The sequence below is a fragment of the Sapajus apella genome, unplaced genomic scaffold, assembly GCF_009761245.1.
Source record: "Sapajus apella isolate SASKATOON/1434 unplaced genomic scaffold, GSC_monkey_1.0 scaffold41, whole genome shotgun sequence".
NCBI lineage: Eukaryota > Metazoa > Chordata > Mammalia > Primates > Cebidae > Sapajus > Sapajus apella.
The window spans coordinates 1,096,861-1,113,610 of record NW_022436981.1 but is presented as its reverse complement, the minus strand read 5'-3'; the positions used below and the strand labels follow the sequence as shown (position 1 = coordinate 1,113,610).

Sequence of the window (16,750 nt, the reverse complement as noted above, 5' to 3'; positions counted from 1 at the left end):
GAGGCCTCCTCCCTGGGCTGAGCCAAAGGCTATGCCTTGAACTCACTGCCCTTGAAGCAGGAGTGGCAGGGAACAAACCTCGAACACCAAACTGAGGAAGGAAGTGGCTTTTTATTCAGCAGGGAGCTGCAGGGTGCTACAACCTCATTCACCAAGCTCCTTAAGCTGCAGCTTCTCTCCCCTTTTATAGGCTTACAATGCTGAAGGGGAAACTGAGGCAGAACTATGTAATTGCCCATTTGCTGGACATCCAACCTTACATCTTTTGGCTTCATTGATTTGCTAATTCATAGGCAGCGTGAGTGGGGACCAGAAGGCGAGGGGGCTTACAGAGACAAGACAAGAGTAACAAACTGTTTGTTGGCAGAGGTGTATAAGGACGGAGCCTGGTCCGTGGAGACGTGGGGGCATGAACCAGTGCCAGGCTCCAGCCGGCAGAGATAGCATTCACTTGCAGCTCTTTCAAGGTTAACAGCAAGATGCTGGGAACTAAAAAGGGAGTCATTTTCCCAGCTCTTTGGTATTTTAATTCATTTTTTTTTCCTTCTTCACCCTCCTTCTCATCTGGAAGTGGGGAGGGAGGTGAAATTCAAAGGAGATGGGGGGGGTCTCCCCTCTCACCCTCATCAACCCCTGGGCATCCTACTCAGTCACCTTGCCAATCTCCCATGGGGTACCTTCTTGCTCATCTGTGATGGAAAAAGTCTCCATTTCTTTTTTTTTTTCTTACAGAGTCTCACTCTGTCTCCCAGGCTGGAGTGCAGTGGCACAACCTCCGCCTCCCAAGAGATTCTCCTGTCTCAGCCTCCCAAGTAGTTGGGATTACAGATGCCCACCACCAAGCCCAGCTAATTTTTGCATTTTTAGCAGAGACGGGGTTTCACCATATTGGTCAGGCTGGTCTCAAACTCCTGACCTCAGGTGATCCACCCGCCTTAGCTTCCCAAAGTGCTGGGATTACAGGCATGAGCCACCACATTCACTATTTTTTTTTTTTTTTTTAAGAAATGGAGTGCAATGGGACGATTTTGGCTCACTACAACCTCCACCTCCCAGGTTCAAGCAATTCTCCTGCCTCAGCCTCCAAGTAGCTGGGATTACAGACATGTACCACCATACCTGGCTAATTTTGTAATTTTTAGTAGAGACGGGGTTTCTCCATGTTGGTCAGGCTGGTCTCAAACTCCTGACCTCAGGTGATGCACCCGCCTTGGCCTCCAAAAGTGCTGGGATTACAGGCATGAGCCATCTCGCCCAGGCTGGAGTGCAGTGGTGTGATCTTTGCCTCAGTGCAATCTCCATCTCCCGGGTTCAAGTGATTCTCCTGCCTCAGCCCTAAGTAGTTGGGACTACAAGCGCCCACCACCACACCTGGCTAATTTTTATATTTTTAGTAGAGATGGGTTCTCACCATGTTGGCCAGGCTGGTCTGCAACTCCTGACCTTAGGAGATCCACCTACCTCAGCCTCAGCCTCCTAAAGCACTGGGATTACAGGCGTGAGCCAGCAACCCTAGCCTACGGCAATTCTTAAGGAAGAACATACCAGCTTTGGCCTTGAAACCCTGCATGTCTCCATCTGCAGTGCAGCTCCCGTGTTGCCCTCCTCAGCACACATCTCACCCTACCCTGAGACTCAGGCCTGCTTGATTTGCCCAAATTCAGGTGAAAAGCTCTGACTTCAAGCACAGTCCAGTTTTCTGTCACCAGCACCAGGAAGGATGTGAACCTTTCCCTCAGGACCATCCATCCTACAGGGCAGACAGTTTGCCTCATTTCTACGATAACTTACGGGACAGAAGTTCACTATCTTGACCCCATCGTGAGGCCATCCTCACAGCCGTAACTCCTTCTATTCCTACAGCTGGCTTGGGACCTTGGCTTGTCAAGATTAGTCAGCCCCCACCTCCCCAAAAACAAAACCAAGCAAAGACCACATACTGATTCCATTTTTTTTTTTCTGAGACAGAGTTTCACTGTCGCCAGACCAGTGTGCAGTGAATGGCACAATCTTGGCTCACTGCCACCTCTGCCTCCTGGGTTCAAGCGATTCTCCTGCCTCGGCCTCCCAAGTGGCTGGGATTACAGGCATGTGCCACCACACCTGGCTAATTTTTTGTATTTTCAGTAGAGATGGGGTTTCACCGTGTTAGCCAGGATAGTCACAATCTCCTGACCTTGTGACCCGCCCACCTCAGCCTCCCAAGGTGCTGGGATTACAGGCGTGAGCCACTATGCCCAGCCATACTGATTCCACTTATATAAAATGTCCCCAATAGGCAGATGTCTATAAAGACAGAAGGTAGATGAGTGGTTGCCTAGGGCTGAAGAGATTGAAGATGACTGCTAAAGGGTATGAGAGTTTTTTTTTTGGGGGGGGGGGGGGTGTCAAAAATGTTCCAAAATTGTGGCAACAGTTGCACAATTCCATAAATATACTAAAAAAAAAAACAAAAAAAACTGTATACTTTAAATGGGTAAACTGTATAGTTAAGGGAACTGTATCTCAATAAACCTATTACCAAAAACCAAAACCAAAAGCTGAAGCTCAGAGCTTTCCAATGTCTCCACTGGATCCTTGCTGAAGGGGAAAAACAACAGTTTGAAGGCTTAGGGTAGCCAATACTGCCTGCCTTTTAGTGGACATTTACATTTTATAACCACGTCACCTGAACTCATTTCCCACGCTTGGGAAACTCCCCACCACAAATCTACACAGAAGATAGGGCCTGTCTCCTACACTATAAAAGACTTTGTTGCCTATCCCAATATGTGGCACACTAAAAAAAGCAGTTCTAGGCTACCTACAAATCCCACACAAAAGCAGAATAAGGTCAAGAGCAGCAGCGGCTCTCGCCTGTAAACCCAGCATTTTGGGAGTTCAAGGCAGGCAGATCACTTGAGACCCGGAGTTTAAGACCAGCCTAGCCAATGTGGCAAAACTCCGTCTCTACTAAAAATATAAAAGAAATTAGCCAGGCGTGGTGGTGGATGGCTGTCATCCCAGCTACTCAGCAGGCTGGGACACAAGTATCACTTAAACCTGGAAGTTGGAGGTTGCAGTGAGCCGAGATCGCACTCCTGCACTCCAGCCTAGATGACAGAGCTTGCAAGACTCTGTGTCAGGGGAAAAAGAAAACAAAACAAACCCCACAAAAAGCAGAATAATAAAAAGATGAGTAACGAGAATGTTTATGAAGTGGCTCCTACATAATGTCCCAGCCCCGAGAGTCATGGACAGACCGCCATAGTCTTCACTGGTCCCTCTTCTTCGGGATCAGAATCCCTGTTTTAAGGTAAGGATGAAAGAACACAAGGACACAATGAACCAGATCCAAGCTGAGGCCACATGGCATGGCAGAAGGCTGAACTATTCTTCTTGTCTAGCCATAGGAGCCGTCCAAGAGGCCTTTAGTTTTCTCTGAGGCAATGAAAATCAAGGGCAGCTGTGATCCTTGCCCTTGAACAGAAAGGAGCTGAGGCCAAATCTGTCCTCACAGATCCGTGTCTCCCTGGGGCAGTGGCAGAGCAATGGATAGTTCCTTATTGTTCTTTGCTCAAAGGGAGATGTTTCCTGTCCTTGCCTGCATTTCGTCGCCTCTTGCGACTCAAGAAGCTCTCCAGTTTCTTGCTGCGTTTCAGCTCCTTGAACTTCTCAGCTAGTGCCAACTGGCGCTGCTCAGCTAAATGACAGGGAGAATAAAAGACAGTGAGCAAAGAAGGAAGCCCCATCCTTTCCCAAACCAGGTCAGTAACTCCAAGCCATATGCTGGGATACATGAGTTGCTTAAAGCTCACTGGTGCCTTTTTTTTCTTTGAGACGGAGTCTTACTCTGTCACCCAGGCTACAGTGCAGTGGTGTGATCTTGGCTCACTGCAACCTCTATCTTCTGGGTTCAAGCGATTCTCCTGCCTCAGCTTCCCAAGTATAGATGTGCGCCACTGCACCCAACTAATATTTGTGTTTTTAGTAGAGATGGGGTTTCACCATGTTAGCCAGGCTGGTCTCGAACTCCCAACCTCCAGTGATCCACCCTCCTTGGCCTAAAGTGCGGGGATTACAGGCCTGAGCCACAGCACTCAGCCCAACTGGTGGCTTTTTATATGATCTCAGTCCTACTCAATTTGACCAACTATGAACACCTTCTATGTGCCTGTCCCTCCCTCCCTCCCTCTCTCTCTCTCTCTCTCTCTCTCTCTCTCTCTGTGTGTGTGTGTGTGTGTGTGTGTGTGTGTGCGCGCGCCTGGCCCTTCGTGTGTGTGTGTGTGTGTGTGTGTGTGTGTGTGTGTGTGTGTGTGTGTTGCAAAGCAGGGAGTGTAGACCAAGAGATAAAAGTGACAATAACTGCCGTACATGTGTGTGTGTGGTGGTAGTGGTGGTGGGTGTGTGTGTAGTGGGTATGGGTGTGTATGTGGTGCGAAGAAGGGAGTGTTGACCAAGAGATAAAAGTGACAATCGCTGCCATGATCTAAAGAGGGATACAAGACTGGTCACAAATAATTCCTCCCTACTATTTCTACTTTCCTCCAAGTTACCATGAAATCCAGCCTTCGTGCCTTCCTTAAAGGGGCTCGGGGACACCTCAACACAGGACTCTGCCACTATGGGCCCCGCACCCCCAACCTGGTTAGCAATAGTTGTGCCCAACTCACATTTCTTCAGGAAGTATGGCCGATGGCCCTCTTGGGCCTGAGCCCGACGTTCCTGCTTCAGGGCCAGGTGCAGCTCCTGCTGTTGCTTTCGTTCCTGCTGTGCCATTTCTTGCTGGTCCTGAGAAGCGAAGATGAGATGCATGAATAGGAGGGGCTGTGAGCATCTCCCCACTTTTCACTGCTTTCATTACCCAGACAGTTTTTTTGTTTTTTTTTGAGACGGAGTTTCGCTCTTGTTACCCAGGCTGGAGTGCAATGGCGCGATCTCGGCTCACCGCAACCTCCACCTCCTGGGTTCAGGCAATTCTCCTGCTTCAGCCTCCTGAGTAGCTGGGATTACAGGCACGCGCCACCATGCCCAGCTAATTTTTTGTAGTTTTAGTAGAGACGGGGTTTCACCGTGTTGACCAGGATGGTCTCAATCTCTTGACCTCGTGATCCACCCGCCTCGGCCTCCTAAAGTGCTGGGATTACAGGCTTGAGCCACCGCGCCTGGCCTACCCAGACAGTTATTAGCCACTCACCATTCGGTGAAGCAGTTGCTGCAGTTTCTCATGCTCCTCTCCTGAACGGTGCTTCTTCAACTGCTTTTTCACAAGCTCCACATTGGAAAATGAGTATCACGGTTAGCATTCTGCAAATGTTAGCTGAAATTTTACGTAATGCATCATCCTAAGAGGTTCACACATATTAACTTGATAACACCAAGACAGTAACTGTTTCTTTGTTTGTTGTGAGACAGAGTCTTGCTCTGCCCCCAGGTTGGAGCACAGTTACGCAGTCTTGCCTCACTGCAACCTCTGTCTCCAGGGCACAAGCGGTTCTCATGTCTCAGTCTCCTGAGTAGCTGGGACTACAGGCATACACCACCACACTTGGCTAATTTTTTTTTCTTTCTTTTTTTTTTTTTTTTAAAGACAGGGTTTTGGCTGGGCGCGGTGACTCACGCCTGTAATCCCAGCACTTTGGGAGGCCGAGGCGGGTGGATCACGAGGTCAAGAGATCGAGACCATCCTGGTCAACATGGTGAAACCCCGTCTCTACTAAAGATACAAAAAATTAGCTGGGCATGGTGGCATGTGCCTGTAATCCCAGCTACTCAGGAGGCTGAGGCAGGAGAATTGCCTGAACCCAGGAGGCGGAGGTTGCGGTGAGCCGAGATCGCGCCATTGCACTCCAGCCTGGGTAACAAGAGCGAAACTCTGTCTCAAAAAAAAAAAAGACAGGGTTTCACCATGTTGGTCAGGCTCCACCTGCCTTGGCCTCCAAAGTGCTTGGATTACAGGCATGAGCCACCACACCTGGCCTTAATTTTTGTATTTTTAAGAGAGACAGGGTTTCACCATGTTGGCAAGGCTGGTATTGAACTGCTGGCCTCAAGTGATCTGCCCACCTCAGTCCCCCAAAGTGCTGGATTACAGGCGTGAGACCCCGTACCCGGCCTCTAAGACAGTAATTATTATTTTCTTTCTTATGATTAGAAAACTAAAGCATAGAGAGAGTAAGTAAAATGCCAATAGTCACACAGCTAGTAAATTGATGAGCCAGGATTTGAATATGAACTGAATTAGAGTTAAATCTGCCCACCACTATACTTTCTGCTCACCCTGCCCAACTCTCTAACCTGTGCCCTGATTTCCACCCCACAAAACTCCCCTTGAACCAGTCTCAAGCTGTATACCTCTTTCTCTTTCGCTCGGATGTCATTCAAGAATTGATATGTTTTGTCAAACACCTCAGGATTATATTCACCTGACAGATCATCAAAGCGAGGGTCCCGGGCTACCTTTGGAGAGAACACAAAGAATATAAAAGAGAACTGTTCAGTCTCCTTTCACTGAGAAAAAGTGCTTCCTGTCTCGTCCTCACCGCTTTTTCTTTTTTTGTGACAGAGTCTCACTCTGTCTCCCAGCCTGGAGGGCTGTGGCATGATCTTGGCTCACTGCAATCTCCACCTCCCAGGTTCGAGCGATTCTCATGCCTCAGGCTTCCAAGCAGCTGGGACTACCAGCACACACCACCATGCCCAGCTAACTTTTGTATTTTTAGTAGAGACAGGGTTTCACCATGTTGTCCAAGCTGGTCTTGGAACTCCTGAACTCAGATGATCTGCCCACCTCGGCCTCCCAAAGTTCTGGGATTACAGGTGTGAGCCACCTCGCCTGGCCCTCTTTCTCACCTTTTTACTGATGGGAACAACCTGACGTAAAAATGGTACTCGGATCTTGGCTGACATTTCCAGAGGCCTACAGAGAAATTAAAGGCCAAGTCAAGAGGACTCCAGTGTTGGTCAAAGGCTTCCCACCTGCCACTCACGACAATATACACCTATTCAAGGTCCCAGTTATCTTCCAACTACTAGGGCAAGGCTTGCTTACCTGTGCTTATCTGCAACACGTGCATTTTGAATAGGTGGTCTAGGACTGTGCTTCTTAGGGCTGTTTCCAGCTACCAATTGTTTGTATGCCTTAGTCCCCACTTGGCTCTGCAATTCCAACAGTTCCTCAAATGACATGTTAGATGTGCCTGTGGAAGTGGGGAGGGACATACAACTCAGCTCAGCATGTCCCACTGCACAAAAGACATCTTCCCATCCCCATTCCTTAGCTAGCTAATCCTTTCTAATACCATCAGACCAATCATTATTACAAGTCCTAGGCAGTACAGGCTGTAAGAGGGTTGCAGCGACACTTAACTCTCCAACTATTTCAGCGACCTGGGGCCTCATCTTGCTAAGGAATGTGTATATGTAAGGTCAAAGGTGGACCAAACCATATCCCCTTCTTTTCCCACTCTCTCTTTTACTCATTCACAGGTTTCTTCACAAGGGCCTCTGCCTCCCTTGCTTACCATTGCCAGTGTCCTGGTCCATACTCTCAGCATCTCTCACCTCAATCACTGCTCTAGCCTCCTAGTCTCCCAACCTGCAGTCTCACTCCTCTCAAAGCTATGTGCCCCAATTCAGCCTGAGACAGGCATCAAAAATAAAATCGGATCTTGCCACTCCCCCATATAAACTTCAGAACAGGTTACTCCTATAAGCAAAAGTCCTCAATGGGTTCCATCTTGCCGCAGTAAAATCCATGTACCTTACAACAGCCTGAAAGCACCCAAGTGACATGGCCCGTAATGTAACTCATCTACTCACCTCCTTCTCACTCCAGTCAACGGGTCTCCTAGCAGTATGTTCCCACCTCAGTTCCTCTGCCTATGATGCTGTCTCTGCTTGCTACACTACCCCCAGACCTATGTACAGCTCTCCCCTCAGCTCCTTCAAGCCTTTGTTCAAATCACTTTCCCAAAGAGGCCTTTTCTAAGTTATTTAAAATTGCAACCCCTTGGCCAAGTGCAGTGGCTCACACCTGTAATCCCAGCACTTTCAGACGCCGAGGCGGGAGGATCACCTGAGGTCAGGAGTTCAAGACCAGATTGGCCAACATGGTGAAACCCTGTCTCTACAAAAATACAAAAATTAGCCGGGCATGGTGGTGCTTGCCTGTAATCCCAGCTACTCGCGAGGCTGAGGCAGGAGAATCGCTTTAAAACCTGGGAGGCAGAGGTTACAGTGAGCAGAGATCACGCCATTGCACTCCAGCCTGGGCAACTAAGGGAGTCTCAAAAACAAAGCAAAAACTGCAACTCCTCTTCAGCTTTATTTTTTCTCCATGTCCTCTATTGCCTTAAAAAAATTGAGATACAATTCATATTCCATAAAATCCACCCCTCTGAAGTCTACAATTAAGTGTTTTATTGCCTCTTAATAATTTACTTGTCTGCCCTAAATTTTATTTTTTAAAAAGGACTCACTCTGTTGCCCAGGCTGGAGTGCAGTGGCCTAATCACTGTTCACTGCCGCCTTGACCTCCTGGACTCAAACTATCCTCATGCCTCAGCCTCCTCAGTAGCTAGGACTACAGACGTGGGCCACCACACCTGGCTAATTTTTTTTATTTTTTAGTAGAGAAGAGGTCTCACTATGTTGCCCAGACCGGTCTTGAACTCGGGGGCGCAACTGATTCTCCCACGTCAGCCTCCCCTGGTTTTGGGATTACAGGTGTGAGTCACCACACTCAGGTGTGGTGTGTTTGACTCCAGGACAGGAGTGTTTGACTACTTTATTCACAGCTCTATCTCCAGCAGCCAGAACTGTGCCTTAACAAAAAGTATGCAGAATTTGCCAGGTGCAGTGGCTCATGCCTGTAATCTTTGGGAGGCTGAGACGGGTGATTCACTTGAGCCCAGGAATTCGAGACCAGCCCTGGCACCTGGTAATATGGTGAGGCCTTATCCCTACAAAGAAAAAAACAAAAAAACCAAAAACAACCCAGGCGTACCTCACGCCTGTAGTCCCGGCTATTCGGGAGGCTGAGGTGGGAGGAGCTCCTGGGCCCGAGAGAGTTCGACCGTAGTGAGCCGTGATCGCGCCACTACACTCCAGCCTGGGCAAGAGAGACTTTGTTTCAAATTTTTAAAAATTAATTTAAATTTTAAAAAGTCTACGGAATTTGCTTAATTCTGACCTACTAAGCCTTCAACAAACTTGCATGCCTTTTCCTGCCTCTGTGCTATTGCACATGCTTTCCCTATTGCCGAAAGCTCTCATTCGGCCGTGAAGAAACTTCTCAGATTGTCGTAATCCCGGAAACGTCTCCATTCACTCCCACTTTCCACTCCACTGGGGGCATCCCCAGCGTCTGCCTCTCAGAGAACTTGGCAGTCTTACCGGCGCCCAGGGCCCAGCCTGGGAGTTCTCCCCTCCCCAGCCCGCCCTGCCCCATGCCCTCACCCCTGAGCAGGTCGCGGGCCGCGAACCCGGGCTCCAGGCCCCCGCCGTCCTCCCCGTGGTCCCGGACCCCGCGGGGACGTCGGGCCCCGGGCCCGAAACGGCGGTCGGCTCCCGGCATCAGCAGTCGTAGCGCTCGGAAGACTAATGGCACCGCTTCCGCTTCCGCCAGCTCCTGCCCCGCCTCTTCCGGCGTTCCCCGGAGGTCGTCCCAACGTGGTGACGAACGGGCTGAAAACAGACTGGGCTGCCAGCGGCCTGGGAGCCGGGCCAAAAGGATAGCCCGCTCCGGAGAGATTGTCGCAACCGTCTACTCGAGTCGCAGGGCGCTGGGTTCCACGCCCGAGAAGCCTGGCCCAGGCCTTGGTGGCATTTGGTTTCCTAATACCCTTGGCTGAGAAGCCAGAACCTCAGGGTGCTAGTCCTCAGCACCCTGCCCCCACTGCAAACTCCAGCCCTCTCCACCATAGTCCACAAAAACACACGGACACGTTTGGAGGTTTTAATTCATTTTTATAAAATCTGAGCTGGCTGAGCTTCAGGGTACAGCGACAGCTCAAGGAAGGGTGGGATTATTTGCTGGTCCCCGCCTCCCCAAGTCGGGGAGAAGGAGGTCTCATGCCAAAAGCTGCAACTCCTTTCAGCTCCCAGTCAAGGCTCAAGGCTCAAGCAGGAGGAGGGGATAGGCGAAGTGGGAGGGGGAAGCTCCTGAGGCTCAGACACTGCTTGCTTCTCCCTTCTCCCCATCCCCTTCCCTTCCCAGCAGAACCTGGCTGGCCCGGGGCAGAGCCGAGACCCAGGAGCAGCTGAAGGGAGGTGGATGGGGACAGAGCACCAAGGGAAGGGGCTCTCGGCCCAAGGGGGTAGGAACCTGGCCCCCACCCCCCTACAGCCCCCCACTGAATTCACAGTACAAAGAACACCTCTCGCCCAACAACTCCACATAGAGGTATACCAAGTCCAGGGTCCAAAGGAGCAGGTGGGTGACAGATGGGCAGGGGCAGTGAAGATGACAGCAGGCTCAGGAGGGGAGGTGGCAGAAACTTCCTCCTACCCATGGGAGGAGACGATGGGGCGACTGATATTGCTGTTGGTGGTCATGGCATTCAGCTCCCACCTGGAAGGCCCGTAACAGAAAGAAGAGGGAGCCCTCAGCCCAAGCCCAGAGATGCTTGAATCAAGCCATAAACACACCAGTCAGTCCCTCTAAATTCCTAAAGCTCAACCATCCACAGCCACCTCTTACTTAGAGACCTACTGGGTTTAACAATCAGAACCACCCACTACCAAATGCAACACCACCCACTCTTCTACCTCCAAGCTCATATGGATTTCCTATTTATATACATATATATATATATATATATATATATGCATATTCTAGTGTCCAGGCACCTGAGATCAGTGTATACATGTCAGTCAACATCCCAACCTGCCTTTCCTACTGTTTAGAGCCAACCAGGCAGCCCCTCCACCTTACCCTCACCAGGAATGCCTCACCCCCACCAGAATGCCAATTTTGGCTCTCAACTCTCATCCTTTTAAGGTCCTGACTTAGCTCTCCTATCCTTCCTGGGCCTTCCCTGCCAATCCCATCATATTATTTTTTTGAGAGTCTCATTCTGTCACCCAGGCCAGAGTGCAGTGGTGTACTGGCAGAATCTCGACTGACTGCAACCCCAGCTTCCCGGGCTGAAGCAATTCTTTGGCCTCAGCCCTGAGAGTAGCTGAGACTACTGGTGGCTGCCACAACAACTGGCTAATTTTTGTTATTTATTTATTTATTTATTTATTTTTAAAGATGGGGTTTCACCCTGATGGCCAGGCTGGTCTTGAACTCCTGACCTCAGGTGATCCACCCACCTCGGCCTCCCAAAGTGCTAGGATTACAGGCGTGAGCCACTGCACCTGGCCAATTTTTGTTATTTTTAAGAGAGAGGGCTTCACCATGTTGGCCAGGCTGGTCTCGAACTCCTGACCTCAAGTGATTTGCCCACCTCAACCTCCAAAGTGCTGGGATTACAAGCCTGAGCCATCATGCCCAACCAGCAAGAGTTAAACTACACTGATACAAAGAGAGGAAGTGTCTTAGAATGACCCAGTCAGGAAAAATTATACACAAAGTAACATTTGGTGGTTAACTGGAACCTAAGAATGAAATTGAAAGGGAAGCAGCCTGATCTTCTAGAACCAGTGTGATCCAGAGGCTCCTAAACCGGTCTTTACTTTGCAGCTAGGTTCTAAGATTTAATCAGTTCTCAGCATGTTCACAAAAACAACTGTATAAGCTTAGGTCTCAGAAAGTGATGCTGCTGAGCTGGATTTTTTTCATATAATTTATTCTGCTGATAGTTTTATATGATGGCTGTCAATTCACCTCCTTTCATCTCATTTCCCACAAGTATACTACATCTCCAGAACAAAAACATTTGTCTCCTCCATACTGAATCAGGTCACACCTGTGCTGCTCACTCACCCCCTTTCATCTCATTTCCCACAAGTATACTACATCTCCAGAACAAAAACATTTGTCTCCTCCATACTGAATCAGGTCACACGTGTGCTGCTCACTCACCCTCACTCAATCCCCCACTTCCAACTACTCACTGTACCTGATGTCATGGGGCAAACAGGACTGGTCCAGGTTATACTGAATCACGGCCAGTTTGCACAGAGTCTTCAGACTAGGGCCTTTAGGGGTGAAGTTGTAGAAAGGAGATGGTCAAAGCTGAGGAAAGGGTTCAGTCCTGGATATCACCACCCAAAGACAGGGACCTTGATGGCAGGAGCAATTCAGGAATAACTGTACTTACTAAAGTCTAAAATGTGTAAGTCAGAATGATCTATGAGGTCAAATTCATCTCCCAGGCCTTCCTCAGGAGATGGACTGTCGCGATCAAAAGAGATGAAAGTAGGATGAAAACTACTCCTGAGACCCCCTTTTCAAATACCTCCCTCTCTCCCATTAGTCACTTCCCTGAGCCCATTCCCTCTCTCCTCCTAACCTGGTACCCCCAAAGAGGACAATCTTGTCACCAACAATACAGCAACACTGGCGCCGGCGGGGACATGGCCCCTTCCCCTTCGGTTCAATCTTTTTCCAGGTAAAGGACACTGAAGAGAAATTTACATGGAAGTTCAACACCTGTCTAGTCCAGGTATCTTCCCTGCCCCCATCCCCTCACCTCCTCAGGATTCTTTTCTTTTCCTCCCACCTCAATTGCTCCTTGTTCCTCCCCTAAAGGCAGTGCTCTTTACCAGGATTAAACTTCCAGAGGTCATGGAAATGCCGGTTCAACCTTGCATTATAGCCACCAAAGATGTACAGCTCCCCATTGTAGCCAACTGGAAGGAGAGAGGAAAGGTCAAGAGTGTGAGGAGGGCAGGAAGGGATCTCCACCGGGAAGTAACAAACACTCACAGGCTGAGTGGCTCCGGCGCCCTTCAGGCAACACTGGAGTCGGGGGACAGTCCAGCCAAGCCTCAGTTCTGGTGTCAAAGACGCGAATGCGGTTGCAGTAAATCTCATTGTTGGAATGGAATGGCCCAAAGCGGTCGGCACGGCCTCCAAAGACATACATGTGACTTCCCAGCATTGTGGCTGAGTGGAAGTCCCTCCAGCGTGCAGGGTTGCCCTGGGCAGAGGCAGAGAGATGGTGGAGGGGTCAGCACAAAGGCTGGAAGAGGATCTGCTCTGACTGAGCTTCCTATGATTTCTTCAACGGAGGGTGGGGAGCTGGGAGAAAAAACAAAGAGCAGACCTTTGTACAGATAAGAGTCCATGTCATGGTGCTGGTATCTAGCTTATGAATGTCATTGGAAAAGCAGTCCGCCTGAGTAGGAAGAGAAAAGGAGGAAGAAGAGAGAGAGGCAATGGTCACTCTCTGACCTTTCATCCCTCCCCTCAAAACCTGCAAACAAGCCAAAGCCTCCCATTTCATCACCCTAAATTGCCCTTCCTCTTTCTCAGTCCCACCCTAAACCTCTTAGTTTCTTCCCAGACCTACCAGCTGCTCGTAGCCCCCAAAAATGTACATGATCTTGCCCAGGACACAGGCCGAATGTCCATCCCGGGCCCCAGGAACTGTCCCTGACACTCGGGGTGTGAACCACTTGTGAGTATCTGAAGGAGATGAGAAAATGACTCAAGTAAGCACCCTCTATGACAGTCCCTCCTGAGCTCTGGGGTACTCTACTCCCCAAGACCCCCAACCCAAGCTTCTCTCAGGCACCCGAGGCAACATTGGAAGGACACAGCCCCTCTGAGATCCATACTCACTGACGTCAAAGGCATAGAGTACATTGCAGGCCCCTTCGGTGTCATTCCGCCCGCCCCAAAGGAAGACTGTGTCGTCGATGAGGACAGTCGAGTGTCCATACCGCATGTAGGGTACCACAGGAGCTTTCCCACGGATGGCAGGCTTCACTGGGGGCAGCTTTGTCCAACGCAAGGACACTGTGGGTATAGCTCTGCTCAGCCCTGGGAACCTCCCTCCAGGTTGTCCACCTTTCCCCAAACCAGATATTCGTCCCCAATCCCCTTGGCCCCAGAGACCACAGCCAAACCTCATTCAGCAGCCCATTTCCCTCCCTGATGTGGGGACCCAGGGGACAGCTCCAGCACTGGCTTACCTGCATTGAAAATATGCACATCTATCTGACGCAGTGTCTCATAGTCTTCACCAGAGCAGTAACCCCCGAAGGAGTATACCCGATGCCCGACAGCCACTGCAGCATGGTTCACCCTGCGGGGCCCGCCCTCCAGGTGCACTGTCCACCGTAACATCCCCTGGGCCACTGGTTACAGCGACATGCCCCCCCGGCACGGCCTGCTGCCTCTGCTACCTGCACACAAATTGGGGCCACAGGATCCTCAGGCAGGGCTTCTGCCCGGCTCACTGTGACTCTGCCCAGAACCAGCCTTTGCCTCCAAGTGTCACCCTGGTGGCCCTCCCACACTACCCCTCCACAGGGACGCTAGTCACAGCTCAGGTGGCTGGCCCTGCCCCAAGGGAGCTGCCGAGGTCAGGGAGCTAGCCCTGGCCCAGTGTTCTCCAACAGTGAAGGGTGGGGCTGCCCCAACCTGATTGCCAGCTCAGAATCTGCTGATCATGTTCACTCCCTACTCGTGGCGGCTCCACTCTATCCCTGGCTTGGCACAAACTTCATGCCCCCTTCCCAAGCTGGGTATATTCTCTTGTCTCTGGCTCTGCTCTGCTTACTGCCACCTCTCTAAGAATCTCTGTGTTCTTTAAGGTGGGGAAAGGGATCTCAAAATACTCACAGCTATTAATAGCTCAGCCAGCCTCAGACAGTCCATTGAAAGCTGGCATGAGTGCCTCAAAGCAGAAAAGCTTTCAGGCTTTTAGAGTGGAACAATCCCCCTACCCATGATAGGGTGGGATTGATCCAGGACAGGGACCTCCATGTTACCATAGTTGGTTAGCCCCTCACAGGGAGCTCTTGTCAAGCTGAGTTGTTGTCACCGGGGTCACCCAGGGCCCTCCACAGGCACAAGGAGTTCCTTTGACAGCTGTGCCTGGTATGCTTCCAGGACTTAAGCCAGGAAGGTATGTGTATGGTTAGGCTTGGGGGATGGGGATAGAGGAAGGGGTTTTCTCCTTCTGCCACTTCCCCATCCCTGCTATTGTGGTAGAGAACAAGTCATTTCCAGTAGAAAAGAGAGAGAAAGCTCTTCCAAAACTTGGGTTCCTGAAAGGTGGATAGGGGTGGAAGTGTGTAATGGAAAGAGGAAGGGAGGCAAAAATGTCCTTGGGCAGGACAAGAGAAAGATCCGGTATGAGTGGTCGTGGTCTCAAAGACAACCTGCCAACTTAGTGGAAGGTACATCTGGGTACATCTGAGGGTTCTTTCAGGCAGATCCGTGCAACTGACAATGCTTTTGCTGGCAGGCATCTCCTAAGTTTGGGTGGATCATCTGCTCCCTGTTTAAATAGCCCTGGCAGAGGGAAGGGCCAGGCAAAACCTCAGGTACAAAAACAGCTCAAATAAGGGAGGCCCCTTGCAGGAAAGAGACATGGCTTTCAGCTGGCTTGCTAGTCCCACCCACCCAACCTCCCCCAATTCCACACCCCAAGCTTTAAATAGCCACGGGGCCCATCCTCAAATAGCCCCAGCAGGAAGCTACTCTCACTTCATTACTCCCGCTCTCCAAAATATCTTGGGTTTGGGCTTGTGGAGACTGTTAGGTCCACGGGCTTAAGAATGGAAGTCTTCCATCCTCCCTTATATCCTCTATTCTTCCCTTCAAATATGTCAAAGTAAAGTAAAAAATGCACATAAGAGATAAGCAACTCCAGGCAAAGGTGGAGGAAAAAAAAATAGTTTCTCTTCCATAAGAATAACTCAAATTCAAGGAGAACAGGCCCCCAGGGTCTGAGGGCTCCTCTTATCCCTGGGTCTCCCCAATCCTCTGTCACCACCAAGCATTTTCAAGCTTTTTCGATTCCCTTAATTTATCTAACCCCCTGGTCTCTCGCATTTTTTATTTCCCCTTTCTCGCCCTTCTCGATCTCGTGAGAGCTTTGCAGTTTTCTCGTTTTCCCTTCTACCACTCCAAGCTCCACCCAACAGCCCTCCATTTTCCCACCTCCACCAAGGAAAGAAAAATTAACATGCACTGACCACGTATATCCCTCCCTGCATATGACTCTATCCCTGTCTTCTTCCAGACATTCCAGCCTCCCCTCGCCCCACCACGGCAGACTCCCCTCCCCTTCCATTATGCTCAGCTTCCCTGTTTTCATAGCTCAGTCTTCCTTCCAATTTCCTTCAGTGCTTCCTCCAGCCACCAGGTCTCTCCTACCCACCTCCTCGCCATCCTCCCCCAGCCCCGCTTTCCCCATTAACACTCTCCTTTCCCGTCATCCCCCTAGCTCCCTCCCCACCCCCACCACCTCATCACTCTTAGCCCCTCCCCCGCGACTCCAGCTCTAGACAGGGCGCCCTCAGCCCCCCAATTCTTCCTTGCCCTTCCACTCATCCCAGGCTACCTGCCAGGCCGGGCCGGGGCGGGGCCGCGGGTCCTCGCGCTGCCTGCAGCCTAGAACCCGTTGCGCGCCAACCGACGCCTTAGTCCCCAACGAGATAAACACAGCCAAGCACAGTTCTTCCGGCGGGCAGCTGTGCGCGCACGTGCAGTCGCAGTTAAGTACCCGAAGCCTTCCGGTACTTGTAGTCCACCTGTTTCTTGAGAGACGAGAGGGCTGAGGAATGGGCAGGGGCATAGGAGAGATTCTGCGCATGTGCAAATGTGTCAAGACCGAAGGGGCCACTGGGTAATGCAGTCCTTTGT

At 50.6% G+C, this 16,750-nt stretch overlaps 2 protein-coding genes across 4 annotated transcripts; both read right to left on the bottom strand.

Moving 5' to 3' along the window:
- Window positions 1-3,167: 3,167 nt before the first annotated feature.
- On the bottom strand, window positions 3,168-9,616 carry RRP36 (ribosomal RNA processing 36). Of its 2 annotated transcripts, none has more exons than XM_032299446.1 (7): window positions 9,439-9,616; window positions 7,031-7,178; window positions 6,832-6,898; window positions 6,334-6,438; window positions 5,177-5,251; window positions 4,653-4,770; window positions 3,168-3,682 (listed from the first exon to the last, which is right to left on the bottom strand). In XM_032299446.1, exons 1-7 carry the CDS (start codon window positions 9,554-9,556, stop codon window positions 3,543-3,545), a joined length of 771 nt encoding a protein of 256 aa, XP_032155337.1. In that variant the 5' UTR covers window positions 9,557-9,616; the 3' UTR covers window positions 3,168-3,542. The 2 variants fall into 2 exon arrangements, with proteins under 2 accessions (XP_032155337.1, XP_032155338.1); XM_032299447.1 differs by lacking the exon at window positions 9,439-9,616 and adding an exon at window positions 7,543-7,984.
- Window positions 9,617-9,931: 315 nt separating this feature from the next.
- KLHDC3 (kelch domain containing 3) lies at window positions 9,932-16,733 on the bottom strand. 2 transcript variants are annotated; one of them, XM_032299441.1, is made up of 11 exons: window positions 16,449-16,733; window positions 14,068-14,280; window positions 13,715-13,891; window positions 13,443-13,558; window positions 13,197-13,268; window positions 12,857-13,070; window positions 12,694-12,780; window positions 12,441-12,549; window positions 12,249-12,322; window positions 12,048-12,126; window positions 9,932-10,552 (listed from the first exon to the last, which is right to left on the bottom strand). In XM_032299441.1, the coding sequence occupies exons 2-11, from the start codon at window positions 14,219-14,221 to the stop codon at window positions 10,486-10,488; spliced, it is 1,149 nt and encodes a 382-aa protein (XP_032155332.1). In that variant the 5' UTR covers window positions 14,222-14,280; window positions 16,449-16,733; the 3' UTR covers window positions 9,932-10,485. The 2 variants fall into 2 exon arrangements, with proteins under 2 accessions (XP_032155332.1, XP_032155333.1); XM_032299442.1 differs by lacking the exon at window positions 16,449-16,733 and adding an exon at window positions 16,081-16,100.
- Between the last annotated feature and the right edge of the window lie 17 nt (window positions 16,734-16,750).

What these genes read in the sequence shown, in the direction of transcription:
- KLHDC3 (XM_032299441.1), bottom strand. Translation starts at nt 14,221, where the DNA reads ATGTTACGGTGGACAGTGCACCTGGAGGGCGGGCCCCGCAGGGTGAAC. An exon ending in GCGCCGGAGCCACTCAGCCT is followed by an intron (nt 12,781 to 12,856) that starts GTGAGTGTTTGT and finishes CTCTCCTTCCAG; the next exon opens with TTGGCTACAATGGGGAGCTG. An exon ending in GTCCTCTTTGGGGGTACCAG is followed by an intron (nt 12,323 to 12,440) that starts GTTAGGAGGAGA and finishes TGATCGCGACAG; the next exon opens with TCCATCTCCTGAGGAAGGCC.
- RRP36 (XM_032299446.1), bottom strand. Translation starts at nt 9,556, where the DNA reads ATGCCGGGAGCCGACCGCCGTTTCGGGCCCGGGGCCCGACGTCCCCGC. An exon ending in TCCGAGCGAAAGAGAAAGAG is followed by an intron (nt 5,252 to 6,333) that starts GTATACAGCTTG and finishes TCCAATGTGGAG; the next exon opens with CTTGTGAAAAAGCAGTTGAA. An exon ending in AGCAACTGCTTCACCGAATG is followed by an intron (nt 4,771 to 5,176) that starts GTGAGTGGCTAA and finishes TTCGCTTCTCAG; the next exon opens with GACCAGCAAGAAATGGCACA.